Source organism: Salvelinus namaycush, chromosome 35 (assembly GCF_016432855.1).
Source record: "Salvelinus namaycush isolate Seneca chromosome 35, SaNama_1.0, whole genome shotgun sequence".
NCBI lineage: Eukaryota > Metazoa > Chordata > Actinopteri > Salmoniformes > Salmonidae > Salvelinus > Salvelinus namaycush.
The window spans coordinates 14,657,758-14,683,566 of record NC_052341.1 but is presented as its reverse complement, the minus strand read 5'-3'; the positions used below and the strand labels follow the sequence as shown (position 1 = coordinate 14,683,566).

At 43.8% G+C, this 25,809-nt stretch overlaps 1 protein-coding gene across 1 annotated transcript in view; it reads right to left on the bottom strand.

The window, feature by feature from the left end:
• sdk2b (sidekick cell adhesion molecule 2b) overlaps positions 1-25,809 on the bottom strand; it is a 143,175-nt gene that overhangs the window by 41,566 nt on the left and 75,800 nt on the right. Inside the window, exons 5-24 of the mRNA XM_038975331.1 lie at positions 25,671-25,782; positions 25,071-25,261; positions 23,478-23,561; positions 23,019-23,213; positions 22,001-22,117; positions 19,309-19,476; positions 18,962-19,064; positions 16,858-17,034; positions 13,001-13,137; positions 12,333-12,480; positions 11,079-11,219; positions 10,215-10,396; positions 9,311-9,426; positions 6,341-6,536; positions 5,605-5,703; positions 5,198-5,389; positions 2,349-2,470; positions 2,045-2,154; positions 1,591-1,741; positions 1,124-1,361 (exon numbers count right to left, since the gene is read on the bottom strand). Coding sequence (XP_038831259.1) covers positions 1,124-1,361; positions 1,591-1,741; positions 2,045-2,154; positions 2,349-2,470; positions 5,198-5,389; positions 5,605-5,703; positions 6,341-6,536; positions 9,311-9,426; positions 10,215-10,396; positions 11,079-11,219; positions 12,333-12,480; positions 13,001-13,137; positions 16,858-17,034; positions 18,962-19,064; positions 19,309-19,476; positions 22,001-22,117; positions 23,019-23,213; positions 23,478-23,561; positions 25,071-25,261; positions 25,671-25,782 — 2,979 coding nt within the window. The remainder of the gene's footprint in view (positions 1-1,123; positions 1,362-1,590; positions 1,742-2,044; positions 2,155-2,348; positions 2,471-5,197; positions 5,390-5,604; positions 5,704-6,340; positions 6,537-9,310; positions 9,427-10,214; positions 10,397-11,078; positions 11,220-12,332; positions 12,481-13,000; positions 13,138-16,857; positions 17,035-18,961; positions 19,065-19,308; positions 19,477-22,000; positions 22,118-23,018; positions 23,214-23,477; positions 23,562-25,070; positions 25,262-25,670; positions 25,783-25,809) is intronic.

The window sequence follows — 25,809 nt, the reverse complement described above, 5'->3', positions numbered from 1 at the left end:
TAGAATATCTAAAGTGCAAAAATAAGGACAATTTTACATCATAGTGTACATAGTCAACATGATCAACTGGAATGACACTTACTCTCGCAGGTGGCCAAAAATAACTATTTAAAAATAACTATCCTCCCGAAGATAACCTATGGATTACATTAAAAAAGACCCGCTGCTTGGTAAACCCAGAATGAAAGTGATCAAAAATTACATTAACGGTTAAATTAACCCATGTTTGGGTAATCCGAACAAGCCAACCTGGTGGGTTATTCACACAACCTGTCACATTAAGATGTCTTACAAAGTGAAGTTTAATTTGAAATCCAGCCAGAGTGGGGATTTCTAACCTTCTGAGTTTCTTATCAACCTGAATTCATTGTTGGGAAAACTGAAATATGAAACTACCTAATGGATCTAAACTGAAAAAACCATTTCGGTAACGGGTACAATGAATCCAAGTAACATATTGGATTAGTTTAGAAAATGTATGGCATTTATATTTAAGAAGCATTAAGAATCAATCAATGTACATGCAAAAACATAGATATTGAAAGGAAATATTCTTAAAATCAACCTGCATTAGAGGATGCTGGGAAATATGATAATGATGGGCATGGTTTTGGTTCAACTCCGGTTATTAACACCAACATTGGGGTTATTTTACACCAATGAGTGTTTATTCAACACTTACAGGGTTAAATGTTATGTTTAGAGTGTAGGCCCGCAAAATAAGGCCTTATGAAGTACATACTGTGTTAAATAATAAAGTTTTATTCACTCAGGATCTCACTTGGTGATGTGTCCATAACTGAAAATGGATTAATGCAACAACCTGTCCCTAACAAATATAGTCATGGGTGGCAACTCTACAATTCACTCGAAAGGCAAGGCACTCTGGGAAATAAAGCTTTACACCAAGCAGTCTGTTAATTTAACACTTTCCAGTGTCTACACAGGTCCACACTTTCAGTGTTAATTTAACACTGGATAATTTTCTGTGTAATTGCATATAGTATGTGTCTCAAATTGCACACTATTCCCTATGGGCGCCGGTCAAAAGTATTGCACTATACTGTATAGAGAATAGGGTGCCATTTGAGGCGCATACATAGAGTGTGATGTGTAATCTCACCAGACTCCCTGGTCCTCCCTCTGACTGGCTGGCTCCAGGGCCCGGCCCCGATACCGTTGAGAGCCTGAACCCTGACCTCATACTCTGTCCACTCCTCCAGGTCCTCGATAGTGAACTCCCTCTCCAGCCGGTCAGCTATCACATGGGTCAGCGCCTTGCCCTGGGAGCCTGTACGGGAGTACTGGAGCCGGTAGCCCAACAGATCTGGGTTCCCATTGTACTCCCACTCTGGTAGGGGCTGGGAGGGGGGTGAGAGAGAAAGAGGGAGAGGGAGGGGGAGAGAAAGAAGGAGAAGGGGGGGTGGAGAGGGAGAGAGCGAGAGGGAGAAAGAGAAAGAGGGAAAATGAAAGAAAGAAACGAGAGATAAAAACTACAACACACGAAGACACACAGACACCAGTCATCATCGCTTGATGAAAAACTCAGAGCATCACATCATAATGTCAGTCTGTTGAGACGTCACGTACCACCCATCGAAGCCACAGACTGGTCTCGCTGGCCGTGCGCAGGGTGACGTTTGCGGGGGACATGTCTGGAGGGGCCTGCAAGGTCTGGATCTTTCTGGAGGGCTGACTTGGAGGACTGGTTCCCACAATGTTTACCTGACGCATACGGAACCTAGCAGGAGACAGGAAACAAGAGCAAAGTTATCACAGGAGTAATCCATAGGGTTCCATAAGAGTTTTTTGTGGCCAGGTCACATGGTCAGGAAAAACACAGGGTTCTACGAATAGAATAGAATAGAGTTAAGGCTGTGCTCAATTGGGGGTAGGTGGGCCTCACACTTGTAGAATGGGTAGGGGTCAAGGTATATGAGTTAAGTATAGTACCTGTCAAAGGTGTAGGGGTACATAGCAGCCTACCTGTAGAAAGTGGGTACATAGCAGCCTACCTGTAGAAAGTGGGTACATAGCAGACTACCTGTAGAAAGTGTATGGGTTGAGTCCTGGCACCTCCATGGAGCGGGCATCAGGCTCGTTGGGCAGCTGGTGAACAATCACCCAGTCTTCATTGTCTCCTATCACACTGACCTGAACACAACACACAACACAACATGATATACGCTGCATCCCAAATGGCACCCTATACAGTAAGTAGTGCAGTATATAGGTAATAGGTTGCCTCTTGGGAGTCATAGTCGATGTGGGTCACAGATCAGGGGGGAGCGGTCAGACACTTTATGCCCAGGATAAGCTCATCTCTCTGGGGAAGAAGGCCTTCTTACCTGGGCCTCTACCTGCCAGCGAGAGATGGAGGTCTTTCCATCATAGCCAGGTTTGAACTGGAGGGTGATGGATCGAGGGCCGATGTTGGAGATGGCCATGTTGGTGGGAGGACCAGGCAGCTCTACACACACAGAGAGAGAGACAGAGGGAGAGAGCGAGAGAGAAAGAGAAAGAGAGAGTTTTAACTTTATTTTCCATTTGAAAGGAGGGAATAATACAGGGAGAAAGAGAAGGAACAGAAAGGGTATCAAGAGTGAGACAGGGCCTTTAATATAGTAAAGAGTTGTAAGTAATAAGTGGGGCAGTAATCATAATACAGTGGTCTCTATGCCTAATGTAATGCTTTTTTAAATTTGACTTAGGTTTTCTACATTGTGTATCTCTATCTTTTAAATCCTTACTGGTTTAGGAAGTAATGTTTTCAGAACTATGCATCTACTATATTCAGAAATGAAAGATTAACTTAGTTCTCCAATAAGTATTTCTGAATGAAAAGTATCAATAAGATTATTCAGGCTTGGATCTCAGTTCTCATATCTGTGCTCTGGAGTCGTCTAAAAGTTGTCTACAGGGAAATATATTACTGAGTGACAGTGCAACCTTGTGCTCTAAAATGGATATTGCACCGGAGATGAGCCAATGCTTTTGAGTTATCTCGCTCTCATGAGAGTTTCGCTTCACTCAACTCAAAGTTCTCAAAAAGAACAAACAAAACTTTTCAGGTTGGCAGGACTAGATGGGGATCTAGGAAAAAGCTCTCATAGTCCTATAAATAGTATGCCAAATTCATGATGTTAGTAATAAACATTTACATTTGGATACCGTATTTGTATTTGTTTTGTGATATCCAATTAGGATCTTGTCTCATCACTGCAACTGCCCAACGTGCTCGGGAGAGGCAAAGATCAAGTCATGCCTCCTCCGAAACATGACCCGTCAAACCGCGCTCCTTGACACCCGCCCGCACCAATGTGTCACAGGAAACACTGTTCAACTGACGACCGAAGTCAGCCTGCAGGCGCCCAGCCACCACAAGAAGTCGCTAGAGCGCGATGAGCCAATTGTGCACAGCCCTTTGTGACTCCTGGTCATGGCTGGTTGTGACACAGCCGGGGATCGAACCCGGGTCTGTAGTGCCACATGGGAGGCCTTGGATACGGTCTTTTTACGTACGTTATGAATAATACAAAAATACAACATCCAAATGTAAATGTTTATTATTAGCTGAATATGACATTGATTCTGAACATAAGCTAGTGTATGTAAGTGTGTTACTCTTGAAGGGGCACGTGCACAGATAGAGCACTAAGGGTGCTGCAACACCTGCCATTTTGCCCTCCTATTAAAAAAGTGCCCTTTTGATTGTTGAAGTTTTCTAAAACTATTACTATTTATTTTATTTGCAGTCTTTTTTCTCACAATCAAACCAGACAATTTCTCATAAACTCATGAGTCTTGAAAAAAGTCCCCTCCCTACCCTTCCGCCAGTCCGTTGCTGCACTTGTTCTCTGCATAGTTCTAATGTGAAATGTGAAGCGGGACTAATTGCCAGGCAACCACTATGGTGATTTAGTTCAGTCACCTTCATTTAATCCCTTTGCTTTAATGTCATACCAATACACCAATACATAAACTCTGCTGCAAGTAAAACAACAGACCTCACCATTGCACAAGGCTGCTTGCCAAATCACACCCTATTCCCTATATAGTGCACTAACTTCGGCCAGAGCCCTATGGGACCTGGTCAAAAGCAGTGTACTAATAGAGTGCCATTTGGGATGCAAGACTGAGACACAAGCACACCCCAGGGCACTGTATAGTGAAAGGGGCCAACTCTTCAAGGTGATGGAGTGGGTCCATTGGCTCATAATGAAATGGACTATAGACTATATGACTAGAATAGTAAAATCAGCACCTTTAAATCATTAGCATGCCTGGTTATTCAGACAATAGCACAGAGAGAGATCTCTAGGGTGGAGGCGTACAGCTATAGCCATAGTAATCACCATTCTGGGAACGATAACCACACCTTACTAACTGTGGCCCTCGATAGAATGGGTCTTTTTATTTGACAGCTCTGAAAGACATACTGTATAGTGTCTGGGGGAACCGCCGGTGCAATAATAATTGACTGGAAGTATTTTCTTTTTTATAATACACTGTAGCATGTTTTAATAGGAAATCGTAAACTGGAATTATCCTAAATGGTCTCGATGGGCTCTTACTTTTGGCCGGGTTTCTGGGTGAAGTGTATTAAAATATAATTCTGAACTGTCTGTTTTGAAGTGGAGAAGTAAGTCCCCTGGTCTGGCGTAGTCTCATACTTTATGGCTCTCTGTCTGTCACAGTTCTGCCTGCCTGACTGCCTGCCTGACTGACTGACTGGGGTACGTTTTCATAGTGTCTGGAGCAAGACAGACACCCACACAGTTACTGTCACTCAGGATTCTGTAGGAATGGTGAGAGGTTAGGGACGTTTGGTGATGGAGGTGATGGGTGACAGGGAAGCCCGCTGGAAGCTGGGTTCTGGCTAGGTTTCTGGGGGTGGCAGACAATGTTTTAGGTAAGGGCTGGACATGGACTGAGGAGGGTTAGTGATGCTGAGGCTAGTAATCAGGATACCAACTAGCACTCTGGCTGAGCTCAGTCAGGGCTGCATCTGATATGGCACCCTGAATATAGTGCACTATAAATTGAATAAGGGGCCTATTTATTCTGAATCACCAGGGACTGAGCCATCGATAATACTGACCTTGAGGCACTCCAGAAGAAATGGTGGAGGAGGACAGTTTCCCCTGGCTGGTGCTAGGGATAACAGGGTAGGGTTAGGGACTGGCTGGGAACTGACCTGGAGGCACTCCAGAAGAGATGGTGGAGGAGGACAGTTGTCCCTGGCCCTTGGAGGTCATGCCGGCCACCTCGATGGTGTAGGTGGTGAGGGCGGTCAGCCCCGTGACGCGGTACTCCAGGGTCACGTTGGGGAGGTAGTGGGTCACCCGTGTGTTGGTGCGGTTAAACTCCTCCCACGAGATACGGTAGCCTGGAATAGAGAATCAATCAAATTCATCAATAAATACAATATTATTTGTGTAGAGTTTTTTTTTACAAATACGAACTGAGCCTAATAGAAGAGAAACAGAGGACATTGATGAACAGAGGGAGGTGTATGGGTGGCCAGATCCATTGTGAATAAAGACAACTCTTAACATGAAGTGGGTCATCTTCTTCAGCTCTAATGTATTTGGCATGGCGTACCTGTGAGGACTCCATTCTTCTCTCCAGGTTCTCTCCAGCTCACTTTGAGAGACGTGTCTAGGATATCTGTGAAGCTCAGGTGACCCACAGCCCCAGGAGCTAGAGAGGAGGGCACGGTGGTTATTATGATGAGAATGATAACACAATGGATCCCATGGAGCTCAATGGCATTCACAATTATATAGATGTCTTGTTGTACTATATTGAATAGCAAACTACATTTATTAAGTGTAATTTAATAAGTCTGTTTATGAAGAAATCAGGAAAATGTGGCTTTTACACTTTGAACAGTCATTACAGCTACTAAAATAGGCAACATTTTACTTGGAAAATAGCGTAATTACAAGTAGAAGCCCAGTACAGTATGGCCAACCAATTATCTCTTGAGAAAATGTGTCCCAATTATGTGTGGATGTGTGCAGAAACCCAAATGTAGCCTACGCATTCATTAGATCTGTAGAACTAGGCTGTTAGGCTGTGCTGAATAATAGATTTGACCCAGTGGGCATGTTTCAGTATGATTGGCCATGTCCATTCAACAGTGTGTGTGTGTGTGTGTGTGTGTGTGTGTGTGTGTGTGTGTGTGTGTGTGTGTGTGTGTGTGTGTGTGTGTGCGGGTGTGTGTGTGTGTGTGTGTGTGTGTGTGTGTGTGTGTGTGTGTGTGTGTGTGTGTGTGTGTGTGTGTGTGTGTGTGTGTGTGTGTGTGTGAGTGTGAGCGGGTGCATTTGGAACTCACTGTCTTCATGTGTCCTAAGGCCTTTAGCAGGGCTGCGGGGTCCATCCCCTGGCGTAGTGAAACAAAGCACAGAGGTGTAGTACTCTCTGAACTTCTTCAGCCCTGTCACGTAGCCCACATGCACGCTATCCTGGAAGTTAGGTCTCACTGTAACCATGGTGACCTCCTCTTCCTGACCTGGCTCCCATGCCAACAGCTAGCAGAATGGGAAATGGGAACAGAGAAGGAAGAACGTGAGATCAAACTGGAAATAAGAAGTAAATGGTAGAACATAAACGGTAGAACATCTTATAGGACTGACTGGTTTTACCTTCAGCCCTCAATTTGATATTGTGAATGAACCAAAGAGCACCAGATACCATATTAACTCTTTCATTGCCCACAATTTCCACCACACATTTTACCTAAATAGAACTGTTCCTCTCCAAGTCTAATCATGTTCACATTTTGTTTAAACCAACTCTCCTCCCTTTCATGTGCTTTTGACCTACTCTGGGGTGTCATGTGGCATCATAATTATTATATGAACGGTTAGTGTCACTCTAAACATATTCTTGTCATTGAGTAAGCACTGGAAGGGCTGGAATGAGTCCACAGAGAGAGAGAAAGAGAGTGAAGAAGAGAGATTTCAATTGCGGTGTATAGCAGGTCTAATGTAGAGGGATTGCACACACATAACAGAATGAGAGTTAATGTACCGAGTGGTCAATTAGGTGATTAGACAAATACTACCCGTGGCAAATATATTGGGTCTATTTCAATCTTGGTTCCCAGGCTGTAAGTAGAGTTTGACTCTGGGAAAGAGTGTGCGTGCGGTGGGGTGGGTGTGTGAGCTGAATGTGGAATAAATGGATGCCCACTCTGCACACTCACTCATACAAAACACACACCTCATACAAAACACACACCTCATTCAAAACACACTCACTCATACAAAACACACACCTCATACAAAACACACACCTCATTCAAAACACACTCACTCATACAAAACACACACCTCATACAAAACACACACCTCATTCAAAACACACTCACTCATACAAAACACACACCTCATACAAAACACACACCTCATTCAAAACACACTCACTCATACAAAACACACACACAAGCTATCGCACACACACCTCATACTCACGAACAAGCACATACATTGGTTGTTCCACAAAATGAGTGCCTTTTGGACATGCAAACTTTTAAGAAATTAACTTTAAAATATATCTTCTTTCAACATTCAATTGCATGGAGGATATGTTTAGCCTACGGGAAAACACATTTCCCATCTCAGGCATTAAAATCCTGAGAACTAAGAGCATTTTATCTGCACTTTCACCACACTGTCTGTCAACCCTGTTACGGAAACTTATGTAACTATTATTTAAAAGCATTTATTTGATAAATCCAACATTCCTCATTGTTTAAGTATCCCTTCTACAAATAAACTCACATATAATATCAAACTGTTGGGCCGCTAACAGGGTTGACGATAACAGAATTGAGGTTTTAGGTGAAGATCAGCCATTATTCCTCGTGGTGAAGAGCATGGGAACACATGGTGTTCATGAAATTAGGAATTAGACATATGTTGCATACATCAAATTCAAGTTTTCCTAACATAAATTAAGCAAACAGACCACCTCAGTCAAAGATGATAAAACAATTATAAATATACCAAAAAGAGAGAGATTTCCTTCCTTTTCCACCATGCTGTTTAGAAGACCCAAACCATGTCACCTGCTGTGAATCATTTATACATTTGTACATTATTTTAAAGGGGTAAATTGTTGCCATTACAGGGTTTACTTTAAAATGAGGGACAGACACAAATGAATCACTAATCACGTGGAATATAAATAATCATCTTCAGAAATGACTGTCAAAGCAGCAAAATAACTAGGCCTTTACAATGATGCTGAAATTGGGAAAATGTTTGTACAAAGTGGGTTGAAATCTTTCTAGAACTGATACAGGGTTGATGGAGGAACATGTAAAAAATGCAGAAATGTCACATTTTAGCAAGCCTTTATTCATATAAAAAATCTGCTTTATTGAATTCTCCATGTGGTCTATGGTGCACTTCATTCAATATAACATGCTTTTAAAATTCAATATTGGTGCACAATTTCTACTTAAAATGTCAAAGGGACACAAAAGGGGGCTCCCGAGTGGCGCAGCGGTCTAAGGCACTGCATCTCAGTGCTAGAGGCATCACTACAGACCCTGGTTCGATTCCAGGCTGTATCACAACCGGCCGTGATTGGGAGTCCCATAGGGCAGCGCACAATTGGCCCAGCGTCGTTCGGGGTAGGCCGTCATTGTAAATAAGAATTTGACAAGAGAAATAAACAGTAAACATCACCCTCCCAGTAACCTCTCTCTTGGGACAGGCCCTGCAGTCAGAGAGAGTAGTGACACCTGAGATGTCCTGCTAAGTGAACTCTCCAGAGAGAAACACAATGCATGTGTCATCACATCTCAAAGACTTTCTACAGAATGAAGTTCCAGTACAGCTGACTCTAAACAGTCATTCTCCATACAGCTCATTCTGATCCTATCAAGTACATCTGTAAATAACAAAACCAGCTTTCTTAACAGTATGGGCTGGAGAGATTGAACAAACGACTTCCAGATCTAGTAAGCCACAAGATAGATAGCTGGTAAAATGCTCAGAAAATGAAAGTCAAAGAAACAAATAAAAAATTGGAAGCCATCTTTCACAATGGTTAGTAGTGGCATATCTCTTTCCCCTTGTGACACAGTATGAGACATGTACCAGCCTGTACCATTCTATCACCTAGTTGATCGATGAGACTGCACCTAATGACAGGCTGTCTCTAACCTCGCAGCCATAGTTCTATCACCCATTAAATGATACTGCCCTTAGTGCCATGGTGACTTGTGTCTATCACCCATTAGATGGTACTGCCCTTAGTGACAGGGTGACTTGTGTCTTATGATGTCCCTCACCTTGTATCCCTGGTTGATCCCGTTGATGAACTGAGGGTTAGGGGCGGCCCAGGTGATACGGATGGTTGTGGAGTTGACAGCCTCTGCCTGAACGTTACTGGGGGCTATAGTCGGCACTGAGGAAGATAAGTGAGAAAAAAGGAGAAGAGAGAATCAGAGAAAGAGAGAGAGAGCGAGAGAGAGATAGAGAGAGAGAGAGGGAGAGGTGAGAGGAATGGATAGAGAGAACATGAGATTAAACTAAACACCTTATAGATTGGACAGCCTTGGCTGGAAGAATTTACAGTATGTGTCTATATCCCAGGTATTGCTATTGATTCTGCAGGGCAGGGGCCGCCATATTCACTTCTTCACAACTTCCCTTTCTTCTTTTTCTTCTTCTATCCCGAGGCTCAGGACTCATTACAACACTGTAACCTTACTGCTTTCCCGTTGCATCTGCGGCCTCAAACTTTAAATCTACTGCCAAGGTAGTGTAAGGTAATGTGCTATCCAGAGCGTACAGAGGATGCAACAGGAAGACACACACCTGTCTTCAGAAAGTAACCAATGCATTCAGCAAGACTTCAATACTATTTGACGTGCGTGCTAACTCCAAGTACTGACTGTGTTGTCTTCTACATGAACGGTATCAAGAAAATATCCCCGTTGAACATCCTTCTTATGTCCTCAAAACAGGCATGGATATTTACTTAACAAGTTCATTTATGTGTCAAGTCATTAAATAGGTATACAAAGTTAACAACTCCACAGGTACAATCCTTGCCATTACATTTATTTTCCACATTGTCTAAGTATTTATCTGACTGACAAGCATAAGGACCAATGAGCAGAGATTATTCCTGTTCACATCTGACTGACAAGCATAAGGGCCAATGAGCAGTGAGTATCCAGGATCACTCACCTCCCTGCAACGTCCACTCAGTGACCTTGTGGCTGAAGGTTCCTAGCCCCGCCCAATTGTAGGCTGCCACTTCAATCTCATAATTGGTCCAGATGATAAGATCTTCCAGGAGAAGGTTGGTCACGTCTGGTTTGGAGATGTTCTTACTCTGGTAGTCCACTGGAAGACCTGTCAGACGGTACCTGAGAGGAGAGATAGAGTAGGAGAGAATGAAGAGAGGGAGGAGAGAGGTTAGTCTGGTCTGGTTTGGAGATGTTGTTACTTTGATACTCCATCAGCAGACCTGTTAGACGATACCTGAGAAGGCAATCTAGTATGAGTCGATTGTAGCCACAAGGCCACCGGGGGTGCAGAAATTGAGCACAAACGGATTCTTAGTCGGAGAACAAGGCATTCAACTCTTGCGTTTTTGTATCACGGTACCTGAGACACCGCGCCAGAGTGTTTTCATACTAGGGACTGTAGTACATAACATCTACAGTAGGGGGAAACAGAGCACAAGACTACAGCACTCGCCAGAGTGAGCAGATGACGATGACGACATTGGCTCTAACTCTAAAGGATTGGAATATCTACAGAATGCCTGCCACCTTATTTGGTCTACACCATGACACAACCAGCAACAAACCTACTGTAAACTGAGTTTATCCTTATTGATAAACTGCCAGAGACTACAACAGTAGGCCTACCCCATACACGACTCTTTCTCTCGCATCAAACCACAGACAGTGGTTTTACTTCATTATGAACATGACTACTTATGTTATGTGCTATCGTACAGCATAACAACTCTCCTCCTTCATTCAGAGAACCAGGGTTATAGCAGCCAACCCATCCTGTTATCCCATGGTGTTGTGTTCTCACCGGACGCTGTAGCCTCTGAGGATCCCGTTCTGGTGGCTCTCTGGTGGGGGCTGCCACTGGATCATGATGGACTGGTTGGTGCGGCCGCTGGCGATCACGTTCTGGGGAGGAGCACTGGGAGGTTCCTCTGGTAGAGATACACTGCAGAGAGTGGAGATAGAGAGAGAAAGTAGGGAACAAGAGAAAGATACAGAGAGAAATGAGGGGAAGAAAGAGGGATGTTTATCTGTCCAAAGAGGAGGGTCACGTCACACACAGATTTCAATACTCCTAAGACTGCATTTTACGCTGTCCCAGTTGATTTGTTGATCTGGCAATGAACTGTTTCTCTCTACAACTATGAGAACCACTGTCTCTGTCATAACCACTTTGTCTTTCATTGCCTCTCAGCAATCGCTCATCCTATCTACCTATTTCAGCTGTGGAAAAAGCATCATTACGCCTTTTCCTAAAATATCCCCTACAGATGGAGACATAAGGTACCATCCCAGAGAGTGAAAAGGCTAAGACCACAGTGCACCAGTCAGATGATGCTCAATCAATTAAATCCAGTAAAACACTACAGTTTATTCCTACCCTGTCAAAACCAAAGAGCCTAGAGAGAGATACTGTATGACGCTTCTGAAGCGAGGCGGAGTTGAGATCAAATGGAAGCACAAAGTGCTCGATGTGAATCCCTGCGCTGTCGGGCGGGAGCGCCCTATGGCTCTACTCTCAGCTGGAGATGGCTGGGGATCCAACAGTTTGCATTTGAGCTAGCGTGACTTGCTAGCCGGTGTAAGAGGACGGTTGCGTTATGGGCCCTGGTTAAAAAGCAGTGCACTATACAGGGAATAGCGTGCCACTTGGGATGCAGGGGGGGGGGGCTGGGGGGTCATTTTAAAGGAGACACACTGTACAATATCCTAAGTGACTCAGGCTAGTGAAGCTAACCTGATCTCCACACTCTCCCGGGACACCCACAAATCCCTCTCTGAGTGAGTGAGGTGGTGGTGTGTGTCTGGCTTCATCGGCTCAAATACTGTTCCTTCAGCAGATAAACACACACATGCACACACCATGGACAATGTGTACTGGGACAGGGGATGACACACTTGTTGTCTGGGAGACTGAGTGGGCTGTTATCATTGAATAGCATGATATAAGGGGAGAGAAGGATCCTCTGAGGACCCTCACCTGCTTGCCCATGCTCATGTACACGCTTTCTAACTAACTAGCTAACTCACACAATTGTTCCTTCATTTATCCACTCACCGGTCAGTCTCCTTGCTGAACTGGCCCTTTCCCACGTCATTGACGGCACACAGGCGGAACTGGTAGGAGCGTGCTGGGATGAGCCCACTGACTGTCACCGCGGTCGACTCAGGCTCTATGTTGGCCAGGAGGATAGCCCAGGGAGCGTCTAGGACAGGAAGAGAGAACAAACATACAATTAGTGGATGATCTAATCCTTATTCCTTCTATTCCTCTTACTAACTGTGGATTCTTTGTTCTCATTCTATTTTTTCTCATTCTACTCTCCTCATCTAGTTGAATTTCTTTCCTCCCTGGCTACGCCTTGCCTGGCTACCTTTCCACATCGCTCCAGACAAAATTACGTTTCTTCTCCATAATGAGTCTGGATTTGCCTCCCTCCCCTACGATTTCTAGAATGCGAATATTCTGACCATTACTGATTGGTCCCAGAAACCAATGGGCTGGGGAAGAGCCTGCCTACATGATGGCGTCATCAACTTTGAAACTTTGATTGGTTAGATTTGTTAGAGACGATCCAATCGCTGATGAATTTGCTGTGGACAACACCCCTTTTTGAAGTCACACAAACTACTTCTAGGAGGTTCAGACTGAAAGTATATAGCGCTCAATAGAGCAGCGGATTAACTTCAGAGTCGTCAGGCAGGTGTCCACCTGAGATCACTCACTGTTCTCGGAGACCTCCAGGACGTAGTGAATTAGGGGGCTGTTCCCGTCAAAGGGTTTGGCCCATGTCAGGTTGATGGCCCTCTTCTCTGAGGAGCTCAGCAGAGACACAGGGTTCTCTGGAGCATAGGGCAGCTGCCTGTGAGGGGAAGATAGACAGATAGTCAGAGAGCTCATCAGAGAGGTGGGCAGACAGAGGAGATATGACTGGATTCGTTTTCCTATTCTTAGAGGTAAGAATTACTCAAAATCCTTCTTTATGGGGACCTAGGAGAGAAGGGTAGAAAAGAAAAGAGAGATAGACAGATAGGAGCAGTGGCGTGTATTCATGGTTGACCCATGACCCATAGTTATCCTTCAATTCGCAAATGGCTGAATGTATCTCACAGGAGAAAGCCTCAGAGCGAGCCAAACAGCACCCATCTGTCTCTCTACATGTAGGTCATCTATCTGATATTGTCTTGTTGGAATGAGTATGACGTTGTTGCCGCCCGTAGTAGAGGTCGACCGATTAATCGGAATGGCCGATTAATTAGGGCCGATTTCAAGTTTTCATAACAATCGGTAATCGTCATTTTTGGACACCGATTAAATAATTTTTTTTTTAACCTTTATTTAACCAGGCAAGTCAGTTAAGAACACATTCTTATTTTCAATGACGGCCTAGGAACGGTGGGTTAACTGCCTTGTTCAGGGGCAGAACGACAGATTTTTCCTATTCAGCTCAGGGATTTGTTTTTGCAACCTTCCGGTTACTAGTCCAACGCTCTAACCACCTGCCTTACATTGCACTCCACGAGGAGCCTGCGTGGCAGGCTGACTACCTGTTACGCGAGTGCAGCAAGAAGCCAAGGTAAGTTTCTAGCTAGCATTAAACTTATCTTATAAAAAACAATCAACCTTAACATAATCACTAGTTAACTACACATGGTTGATGATATTACTAGTTTATCTAGCGTGTCCTGCGTTGCATATAATCGATGCGGTGCCTGTTAATTTCTCATCGAATCACAGCCTACTTCTCCAAACGGGTGATTATTTAACAAGCGCATTCGCGAAAAAAGCACTGTCGTTACACCAATGTGTACCTAACCATAAACATCAATGCCTTTCTTTAAAATCAATACACAAGTATATATTTTTAAACCTGCATATTTAGTTAATATTGCCTGCTAACATTACTTTCTTTTAACTAGGGAAATTGTGTCACTTCTCTTGCGTTCCGTGCAAGCAGTCAGGGTATATGCAGCAGTTTGGGCCGCCTGGCTCGTTGCGAACTGTTGCGACCATTTATTCCTAACAAAGACCGTAATTAATTTGCCAGAATTGTACATAATTATGACATAACATTGAAGGTTGTAAAATGTAACAGCAATATTTAGACTTAGGGATGCCACCCGTTAGATATAATACGGAACGATTCCATATTTCACTGAAAGAATGAACATTTTGTTTTCGAAATGATAGTTTCCGGATTTGACCATATTAATGACATAAGGCTCGTATTTCTATGTGTTTTTATGTTATAATTAAGTCTATGATTTGATATTTGATAGAGCAGTCTGACTGAGCGGTGGTAGGCAGCAGCAGGCTCGTAAGCATTCATTCAAACAGCACTTTCGTGCATTTGCCAGCAGCTTTTCATTGTGCTTCAAGCATTGAGCTGTTTATGACTTCAAGCCTATCAACTCCCAAGATTAGGCTGGTGTAACCAATGTGAAATGGCTAGCTAGTTAGCGGGGTGCGCGCTAATAGCATTTCAATCGGTGACGGCAATCGCTCTTAGACCTTGAAGTAGTTGTTCCCCTTACTCTGCAAGGGCTGCGGCATTTGTGGGTCAATGGATAACGATGCTTCGAGGGTGGCTGTTTTCGATGTGTTCCTGGTTTGAGCCCAGGTAGGGGCGAGGAGAGGGACGGAAGCTATACTGTTACACTGACAATACTAAAGTGCCTATAAGAACATCCAATAGTCAAAGGTATATGAAATACAAATGGTATAGAGAGAAATAGTCCTATAATTCCTATAATAAATACAACCTAAAACTTCTTACCTGGGAATATTGAAGACTCATGTTAAAAGGAACCACCAGCTTTCATATGTTCTCATGTTCTGAGCAAGGAACTTAAACGTTAGCTTTTTTACATGGCACATATTGCACTTTTACTTTCTTCTCCAACACTTTGTTTTTGCATTATTTAAACCAAATTGAACGTTTCATTATTTATTTGAGGCTGATTTTATTGATGTATTATATTAAGATAAAATAAAAGTGTTCATTCAGTATTGTTGTAATTGTCATTATTACAAATAAAGAAATAAATACAAATCGGCAAATTAATCGGTATCGGCTTTTTTTGGTCCTCCAATAATCGGTATCGGCGTTGAAAAATCATAATCGGTCGACCTCTAGCCCGTAGCATTGAAGGCAAGGGAAGCCAGCGAGCATTTGGCCTCCTTTGATAAAAAAAAGTATAAAAAAATTTGCCAATCAGGATTGAGCTAAACTGAGCTAAACTGAGTTAGCTCAACTGTGAATGGTCCTGGCGCACCAAAAAAAGGTGTCAAGGGAAGCCAGCTTGGATTTTGGCTCTTATCAAATCACATTGAGAGCATACGTCATTGACAGAAAAAACTTGAATTGTTGCATCTCGTTGTGTTGTTGTCCTCCGGTGGCTAGCTAGCCAGCTAGTTAAAATGATCCCTTTCCTAAATTAGCCATGGATGGAGATTGGGATTTGGTGTTACTTCATTCTCTGTGCTGGCCAATGATTGTAATGGCGATTCAGATTCAACCATTAATTCATACATTGTTGTGCCCCTGGACTGAGAGGATGGAAGTTCAATATGTAGCTAGATGTAGAAGGCTAATGTTAACTAGCTAACGTTACCCATGAATGGTAGTTAGGCTAGCGAGCAAGCATTTTAACCAGGTAGCCTAGGATAACAAAATAGTGATAGACCGTTTTGTCAACATGAAAGAGAGGAGGATGGCATTAGTGGGAGTTAACATGTTTTTCTACTTGCACGAACGAACACACACACACACACACACACACACACACACACACACACACACACACACACACACACACACACACACACACACACACACACACACACACACACACACACACACACAAATCAGAACCATGGATAGCCACATTATACTTAGCCTAAGTTGATTGGACTAAATTATTTTTGGTATCTTTTAGTTGTCACTGTATTAGACTAAGCCGAGGTGATTTGATGATGAAATGTTGAAGTTAAAATGATGCTGGAATAGTGGAGGCAGCTCCTGTTTTCTTTGTGACTTGCTGTAACTCTCTGTGGTTCTAAATCAATAGTTGTTAAGTGGTCCGAAAATGTCGGAAACATTAACTTGCTTGACCATGCTGTAGATCATGTAACTGTCTGTTACTGTAGATGCAATATGCTTTGTGGACTTCACTGGTCAGGGGTTGAATTCCGGTTTTGTGATAAAACAATATATCACGCACCGCTACTGCCTACTGGACAGGAGCGGGGTGAAACAGGTGAGAGACAAGAGACAGGAGAGGTGCCAAATTTCACTGTCTTCAGAGTCTGAAAATGAGTCAGAGGTGGAAAATGAAGGTAAGGTGTGCAAAAAGTCAGAAAGTTTGAAAATGTTGAAGGTGAGAAAACAGAAGTATTTTTGCATCCATGCGTGCTTGTGTTAAAAAGAGAACAAGATATTTTGAGAGAATTTCAAAAAGGCCATAACGAGGATAACAGAAAAAAACAGCATCTCTTGTTCACCACAGGATGAGCATGAAAGAGAGAGAGAGAAAACAAGAGGGTGATAAAGAGGGAGAGCGAAATATGTCGATGGTGTTACCTGACTCGGAGGTGTGCGCTGCGTGAGTCGTTGCCCCCTACGGAGGTGACCCTGCAGGTGTAGGTCCCGATGTCACCTGACCAGGTCTGGGAGATGTGAAGGGTACCATCAGGGTCCAGACGGATACGGGGGATAGACTGGGCGTTGATGACCGATCCCTCCTTTTCCCAAACATACCTACAGTATAACACACAGATAGTTTGGATGTTAGTTACCATTGGTCAACTATACGGAAAATAACGGGAAAAGTATGTGGACAGCTGCTACATGCTTCAGCACTCGGCGGTCCTGTTCTGTGAGCTTGTGTGGCGTACCACTATGCGGCTAAGCAGTTGTTGCTCTAGAAGTTTCCACTTCACAATAACAGCACTTACAGTTGACCGGGGCAGCTCTAGCAGGGCAGAAATTTGACGAACTGACTTGTTGGAAAGGTGGCATCTTATGACGGTGCCACGTTGAAAGTCACTAAGCTCTTCAGTACGGGCCATTCTACTGCCAATGTTTGTCTATGGAGATTGCATGTCGGTGTGCTCGATTTTATACACCTGTCAGCAACGGGTGTGACTGAAATAGCTGAACCCACTAATTTGAAGGGGTGTCCACATACTTATGGCCATGTAGTGTACGTCTACAATAGAAGATTATCTGAACAACTTTGTGCCAGTTTGAAGTGTGTGGTTCCAAAGCGTCAATCAATATTTTCCCTCTTGCACACTCTCTCTCTGCTACATACACACACTATCACACATCCACACACGGACACATTCGCACACACACACACACGTGTGTGTGTGTGTGTGTGTGTGTGTGTGTGTGTGTGTGTGTGTGTGTGTGTGTGTGTGTGTGTGTGTGTGTGTGTGTGTGTCAGAAAAATCAGAAGAATCCCCAAGACGGTTCGCTCTTCATTAAAAAGGCAAGTCCAGGGCTATTATAGGCTCCTTTCATCTCTCCCACGTTATGATTGTAGCCAATACCGGGCAGGAAAACACTGTCTCTGACACTAGCATATCAAAAGACTGATTCAAACACATCACAAATGATCTGCTCAAATGCAAAGCGCACACACACACACACACACACACACACACACACACACACACACACACACACACACACACACACACACACACACACACACACACACACACACACACACTCATCAAGGCATAGAGAGAGGTCGAGAGCGAGATCTGAATACTGACAGCTATTGAACTTGACTATACTTTGTATTAGTGCCCTACATCACACAGCTCAATAGCTTTAGACTGTGGTGTTATTGTAGGACCGGTGGGAAGGTGCTGTATGTGTGTTGCTTCTTAACATGCACAGCAGGTGTAGGCTCGGGCCTCTGTGACCTTGTCATTTTGTGCATTGTTAGTGTGTGCTGTTGTATGTAAGGTTGGAGAAAAGTGTACGTGTGTGTCTGTGTGTTAATGCTGAGCGATTAGTGCTTTTTTAAGGTTAGTTCGGTTTCGGTTTGATTATTTAAAAAATTATCAGTTTTCAATTTTGGTTACAAAAATGTCTGACAAAATCACTATTTTAGTAGTTCTTCAAAGTAAATAATGCATACTTTTATGGATGCTGAATACCAACTATCAATCACTTAGATCATGTATTTTCAGGTAGAGATACCTCGAAACAACAGCTTTCTATGCCTTTCGATCACACATTCTTCTGTCTCTTCTCTCAGAGTCTGCCTGACACTAACCTAACGTAGCAGAGGCCTAAGGAACACACAGACCGGACAAGTAGGCGCGCAATTGAAAATGGTCATTGTAGTTAATAATGCAAAACACATTGTAATTTTGAGCTAAACTATGTAGAATTTTAGCCTCTTGGAAACTACATCTCCCTACTATTTCGCACAGATTTATCTTTAGAGAAATAATTGAACGATGTTGTCAACGAGTTGTTTAAAAACTGAAAAATAAGCAACATTTTGGTTAATCGCTCAGCACTATTTTGTGTTTCTATGTGTGTCTCTCTCTCTGTTTGTGTGTTGGTCGGTGGGTGGGTTGGTTGGTGGATGTGTGTGGGTGCGTTGTGTGTGTGCGTTTGTGTCACTGTACATCGTGATTGGTGTGTGTGTGTGATCTCCTACCTAACGGTGACACTGGGGTCGTGTGTAACTCCACAGGTCATGGTGGCCTTGGTGCCTTTGATGACACTCTGGTCCTGAGGGGGGGTGTTGATACGTGTACGAGCTATAGGGGAGAGAGAGAGTGGATGCATGAATACACATGTTCTGATTTCGCCAAGTGGCACATTTTGTCACTGGATCAAGTCACACGTTGTCCCTGGATCAAGTCCATCAACCAATCAGATAATAGTCTGCTATGTGACATCATCAAAATGTGCAAGATTTAGCGAGTCTCACCCAGGGACCGACGCAGTGCACAAGACACTCCCTCCTCCCACCTACACACACACACACACACACACACTCACCCCACACCAACAGGTCAGCAGCAGCCTCGTCTATGCCCCGAGAGTTGCTGGCCATGCAGGTATACGTGCCAGCGTCTGATAAGTGGGAAGGAGAGATGAGCAGGCTGCCTGACTCCAGCAGGGTGAACCTGGGCAGCTGGACAGAACCACTGGCTAGGACACGCTCACCTGGGGGTAGAGAGAGAGAAAGAGTGAGAAAGAGTGAGAAAGAGAGAGAGAGAGAAAGAGAGAGAGAGAGAGAAACACAGTTAATTTCGGACACTCATATGTGTTTTTGTAACTGACCTCTGATGTCTTGATGGGTTGGAAAAATGTAGGGGAAGCTGGGGAAACTGTTTGTGGTAACTGATTGATTGATTGAGCGTTACTATTTATTGATTTAATTTCGTATTCAATGTTAATTTGCAAAAGAGACCTGCGGTTCAATATCGCTGCCCACACCTGCCCGCCCGTCTAGCATCACTACTCTGGACGCTTCTGACTTAGAATATGTGGACAACCTACAAATACCTAGGTGTCTGGTTAGACTGTAAACTCTCCTTCCAGACTCACATTAACTTCTTATGGCTGGGGGGCAGTATTGAGTAGCTTGTATGAATAAGGTGCCCAGAGTAAACTGCCTGTTACTCAGGCCCAGAAGCTACGATATGCATATTATTAGATTTGGATAGAAAACACGCTGAAGTTTCTAAAACTGTTTGAATGATGTCTGTGAGTATAACAGAACTCATATGGCAGGCAAAAACCTGAGAAAAAATCCAACCAGGAAGTGGGAAATCTGTGGTTTGTAGGTTTTCAAGTCTTTGCCTATCCAAGATACAGTGTAAATTTGGTCCGATTGCACTTCCTAAGGCTTCCACTAGATGTCAACAGTCTTTAGAACCTTGTTTCAGGCTTCTACTGTGAAGGGGGAGCGAATAAGAGCTGTTTGACGAAGAGGTCTGGCAGAATGCCATGAGCTAAGTCATGCGCGCTCCCGTGAGAGTGAGCTCTGTTCCTTTTCATTTCTAAAGACAAAGGAATTGTCCGGTTGGAATATTATTGAAGAGTTATGATAAAAACATCCTAAAGATTGATTATATATTATATATGTTTCTACGAACTGTAATGGAACTTTTTGACTTTTCGTCTGGACTAAGTGCCTGCTCCTCGTGAATTTGTATTTTGTGAACTAAACGCGGAAACAAAAAGGAGGTATTTGGACATAAATGATGGACTTTATCGAACAAAACAAACATTTATTGTGGAACTGGGATTCCTGGGAGTGCATTCCGATGAAGATCATCAAAGGTAAGTGAATATTTATAATGCTATTTCTGACTTCTGTTGACTCCACAACATGGCGGGTATCTGTATGGCTTGTTTTGGTGCCTCAGCGCTGTACTCAGATTATTGCATGGTGTGCTTTTTCCGTAAAGCTTTTTTGAAATCTGACTCAGCGGTTGCATTAAGGAGAAGTATATCTTTAAGCATCTCCAATCCAAAATTAAATCTAGAATCGGCTTCCTATTTCGAATAAAAGCATCCTACACTCATGCTGGCAAACATACCCTCGTAAAACTGACCATCCTACCGATCCTCGACTTCGGCGATGTCATTTACAAAATAGCCTCCAACACTCTACTCAGCAAATTGGATGCAGTCTATCACAGTGCCATCTGTTTTGTCACCAAAGCCCCATATACTACCCACCACTGCGACCTGTATGCTCTCGTTGGCTGGCCCTCGCTTCATATTCGTCGCTAAACCCACTGGCTCCAGGTCATCTATAAGTCTCTGCTAGGTAAAGCCCCGCCTTATCTCAGCTCACTGGTCACCATAGCAGCACCCACTCGTAGCACGTGCTCCAGCAGATATATTTCACTGGTCACCCCCAAAGCCAATTCCTCCTTCGGCCGCCTTTCCTTCCAGTTCTCTGTTGCCAATGACTGGAACAAACTGCAAAAATCACTGAAGCTGGAGACTCATATTTCCCTCACTAGCTTTAAGCACCAGCGGTCAGAGCAGCTCACAGATCACTGCAACTGTACATAGCTCATCTGTAAATAGCCCATCCAACTACCTCATCCCCATACTGTTATTTATTTAATTTATTTTGCTCCTTTGCACCCCAGTATCTCTACTTGCACACTCATCTTCTGCGCATTTATCACTCCAGTGTTAATGCTATATTGTAATTACTTCGCCAGCATGGCCTATTTATTGCCTTACCTCCCTTATCCTACCTCATTTGCACACACTGTATATATACTTTTTATATTGTATTATTGACTGTATGTTTGTTTATTTCATGAGTAACTGTGCTGTTGTTTGTGTCGCACTGCTTTGCTTTATCTTGGCCAGGTCGCAGTTGTAAATGAGAACTTGTTCTCAACTGGCCTACCTGGTTAAATAAAGGTGAAATAAAAATTAAATAAAAAATATGACTCTCTGCTTAAATAAAGGTTAAATAAAAAACGTAATAAACTAATGGCTGGTATTTGTCTGCATTAGCTAGATAGACTGGTACCATGGGAGATACTGTGGATTCATCCAGCCTTTTGCAGATAGTTGAGTAATGTTATGATTGCACTGCTCCGTTCTGGTTAAGTCCATTATTCAATCATAATGGAAAAAACATATTGTGAATGTCTGCTTCTCCCCTATGACACAGTGTGTGCCTGGTGGAGGGGTGCAGTGGAGAGAGTCTGACCTTTCTGCCAGGTGATGGCCGGTCTGGGAGCTCCTGATGTTTCACAGTGGAGGATGATTGACATGCCGTCAATCACTGTACTGTCGGATGGCCCAGCTGTGATATTAGGGGCGATGCCTGAGGGGATACGCGCACGTACGCGCACACACACACACACACACACACGAGAGACGGAGAGAGAGCAGGTTAGAGAATACACAGACAACACATACTGATGAGAGAGAAGGTAAGGTGCATGTCATTTTTTGTTGTTGAAAAAAAAACAGACAAACACACGCATGTACACGGGCACGCACACAAACACACACAGACACACACCCCTTCACACACCTTGATTGGAAGCACAAAGGCAGGCAGAGGGTTACAGAGAGGTGAGGGAAAGAAGTTGTCTTCAATAGGAACTCATCAAACCCCTCCAGACATTAATGGCTGTGTCTGAGACAGACTTTTTCTCTGTCCTGGATCTGTGTTCAGCGAGCGCTTTGTAGCTCTAACACTCCCAGGATCAACACAGCAGTCACCCACTTTTCATTCCCTTCATACCATCCACTCACAACCCAGAAAGAAAGAGAGAGAGCGCGAAAGAGAGAGAGGGAGGGAGTGAAGGAAAAGGGAAAACACAGGGCGACAAAGCCTTCTCCCCCGTTCACAACAGGCAATTAATCAAAGTCTTAGAAGATGACATCAGAACATGCCACTCGTAGAACTGACAGAGAGAGAGAGGAAGAGAGGAAGGTAAAGAAAGAGAGTTAGAGAAAGAGAAGGGAGTGGTATAGAGAACAGGGAGGGCTAGGGAGAGCAGCAATAAACCAGGTAGGCTGAGACAGATAAGAGGACGGTGCTTCAGGTAGAGAGAGGGAGGGGTGTACTAACAGAACGATTCATTCATTCTGATAACAGGGTTCAAATAAGTGGTACACATCAACGCAGGAAGTATGTAAAATGAATGAGTAAAGGTAGCGCGAGGAGTAAGACGTGAGTAAAAAGACAGAATAAAAAGAACAGCATGGAGACTCACTAGTGACAGCCAGGTAGGTGTTGGTCTGCACCTCTCCAGCTAGGTTCCGGGCGAAACACTGGAACATTCCTGTGTCGTCGGGCAGAAGGCCATTGACCTGCAGACTGCCCCCCACCAACACCCTGTACCTGGGGGTCTTCACCGGACTGATGGGCACCGCGTCCTTATACCACACAATGTCTGGCTGAGGCACACCTACAGGAAGGAGAGAGGTAGTTATATACTGGAAAAGTGGTAAACACACTTTTGTCCTGTATATGTGGATATGTGGGGATATATAATCAAACACACACATACCTGGATATGTGGATATGTGGATATGTGGGGATAGAAATGCACAAACATAGACACAGACAGATACACATGTGATCATGCTCTGAACTCATACATGTGCGTCCATATGGACACATATGAATGCATATGCATACACACAGATACCCAGAAATGTGCACGTCTCACCTCGTGCCTGGCAGGGGATATCCACCACTTTCTCCATCTCAGCAGTGATGTGTTTCTCTGGTTCCTTCACAAACTGGGGAGGCTCTGAAGGAGAGAGAGATATGGTCATCCACTAAAAGTCTCACACATTTGCATGATTTACGCAAAACACATGTTTCTCAAGATATGATTTGGCCATTCAGAATCAGTGTGGATTGTAAATTCATGAACACAGATCAAACTAAACTAATGCATACCTTGAACATGTAAGATTGCCCCAGATTCTCACCCTGTACATGTAAATAGGCCCCTGAGAGGCCACAGAGTCTTACCTTGAACATGTAGGTAGGCCCCAGATATATTCTTACCTTGAACATGAAGGTAGGCCCCAGATATATTCATACCTTGAACATGTAGGTAGGCCTAGGCCCCATATACAGTATATTCATACCTTGAACATGTAGGTAGGCCCCAGATATATTCTTACCTTGAACATGAAGGTAGGCCCCAGATATATTCATACCGTGAACATGTAGGTAGGCCCCAGATATATTCTTACCTTGAACATGTAGGTAGGCCTAGGCCCCATATACAGTATATTCACACCGTGAACATGTAGGTAGGCCCCAGATATATTCATACCTTGAACATGTAGGTAGGCCCCAGATATATTCTTACCTTGAACATGTAGGTAGGCCCCAGATATATTCTTACCTTGAACATGTAGGTAGGCCCCAGATATATTCTTACCTTGAACATGTAGGTAGGCCCCAGATATATTCTTACCTTGAACATGCAGGTAGGCCCCAGATATATTCTTACCTTGAACATGTAGGTAGGCCCCAGATATATTCTTACCTTGAACATGTAGGTAGGCCCCAGATATATTCTTACCTTGAACATGTAGGTAGGCCCCAGATATATTCTTACCTTGAACATGTAGGTAGGCCCCAGATATATTCTTACCTTGAACATGTAGGTAGGCCCCAGATATATTCTTACCTTGAACATGTAGGTAGGCCCCAGATATATTCTTACCTTGAACATGTAGGTAGGCCCCAGATATATTCTTACCTTGAACATGTAGGTAGGCCCCAGATATATTCTTACCTTGAACATGTAGGTAGGCCCCAGATATATTCTTACCTTGAACATGTAGGTAGGCCCCAGATATATTCTTACCTTGAACATGTAGGTAGCCCCCAGATATATTCATACCTTGAACATGTAGGTAGGCCCCAGATATATTCTTACCTGGAACATGTAGGTAGGCCCCAGATATATTCTTACCTTGAACATGTAGGTAGGCCCCAGATATATTCATACCTTGAACATGTAGGTAGGACCCATATATATTCATACCTTGAACATGTAGGTAGGCCCCAGATATATTCATACCTTGAACATGTAGGTAGGCCCCAGATATATTCATACCTTGAACATGTAGGTAGGCCCCAGATATATTCATACCTTGAACATGTAGGTAGGCCCCAGATATATTCATACCTTGAACATGTAGGTAGGCCCCAGATATATTCATACCTTGAACATGTAGGTAGGCCCCAGATATATTCATACCTTTAACATGTAGGTAGGCCCCAGATATATTCATACCTTGAACATGTAGGTAGGCCCCAGCGTTGACAGAAGGCACACTGCTGCTGCGGAGGACCACCTCACACTCATAGAACCCTGAGTCACTGACCACAGGGCTGATAATGGTCAGTCTGCGGTTGAAGTCACTCAGACCACTGGTGACCAGAACCCTGTTCTTCCTCCATGTGATGCTGAGTTTGATCAGGGGTCTGGGACGGAAGCGAGAGAGAGACAGAGTGAGTGAGTGAGTGAGTGAGTGAGTGAGTGAGTGAGTGAGTGAGTGAGTGAGTGAGTGAGTGAGTGAGTGAGTGAGTGAGTGAGTGAGTGAGTGAGTGAGTGAGTGAGTGAGTGAGTGAGAGAGAGAGAGAGAGAGAGAGAGAGAGAGAGAGAGAGAGAGAGAGAGAGAGAGTCATGATATTGAAAAGACACAAATATATTTACAGAATATTTACAGAACAAACACAGGCAGATTAGTAGTTGACTCATTAATCAGTCATTATACTTTTGTATAAAAAAATTGGCTTCTCAAAAAATTATCCATCAAAACCAATCAGTCTGGCAGGAAGACAACGGATGATGACAGATTTGAGACTAGAGAGTGGGGAAGCATGGATTTACCTGGCGTTGGCGACACACTCCATGGTGACTTCAGAAGTGCCTGACACTACACTGGTGTTCCTGGGGGGGATGATTATGGTGGGGGCGATAGGGTCAGCAGGACCACCCACATCTGGAGAGAGGGAGAGAAAGAGAAATA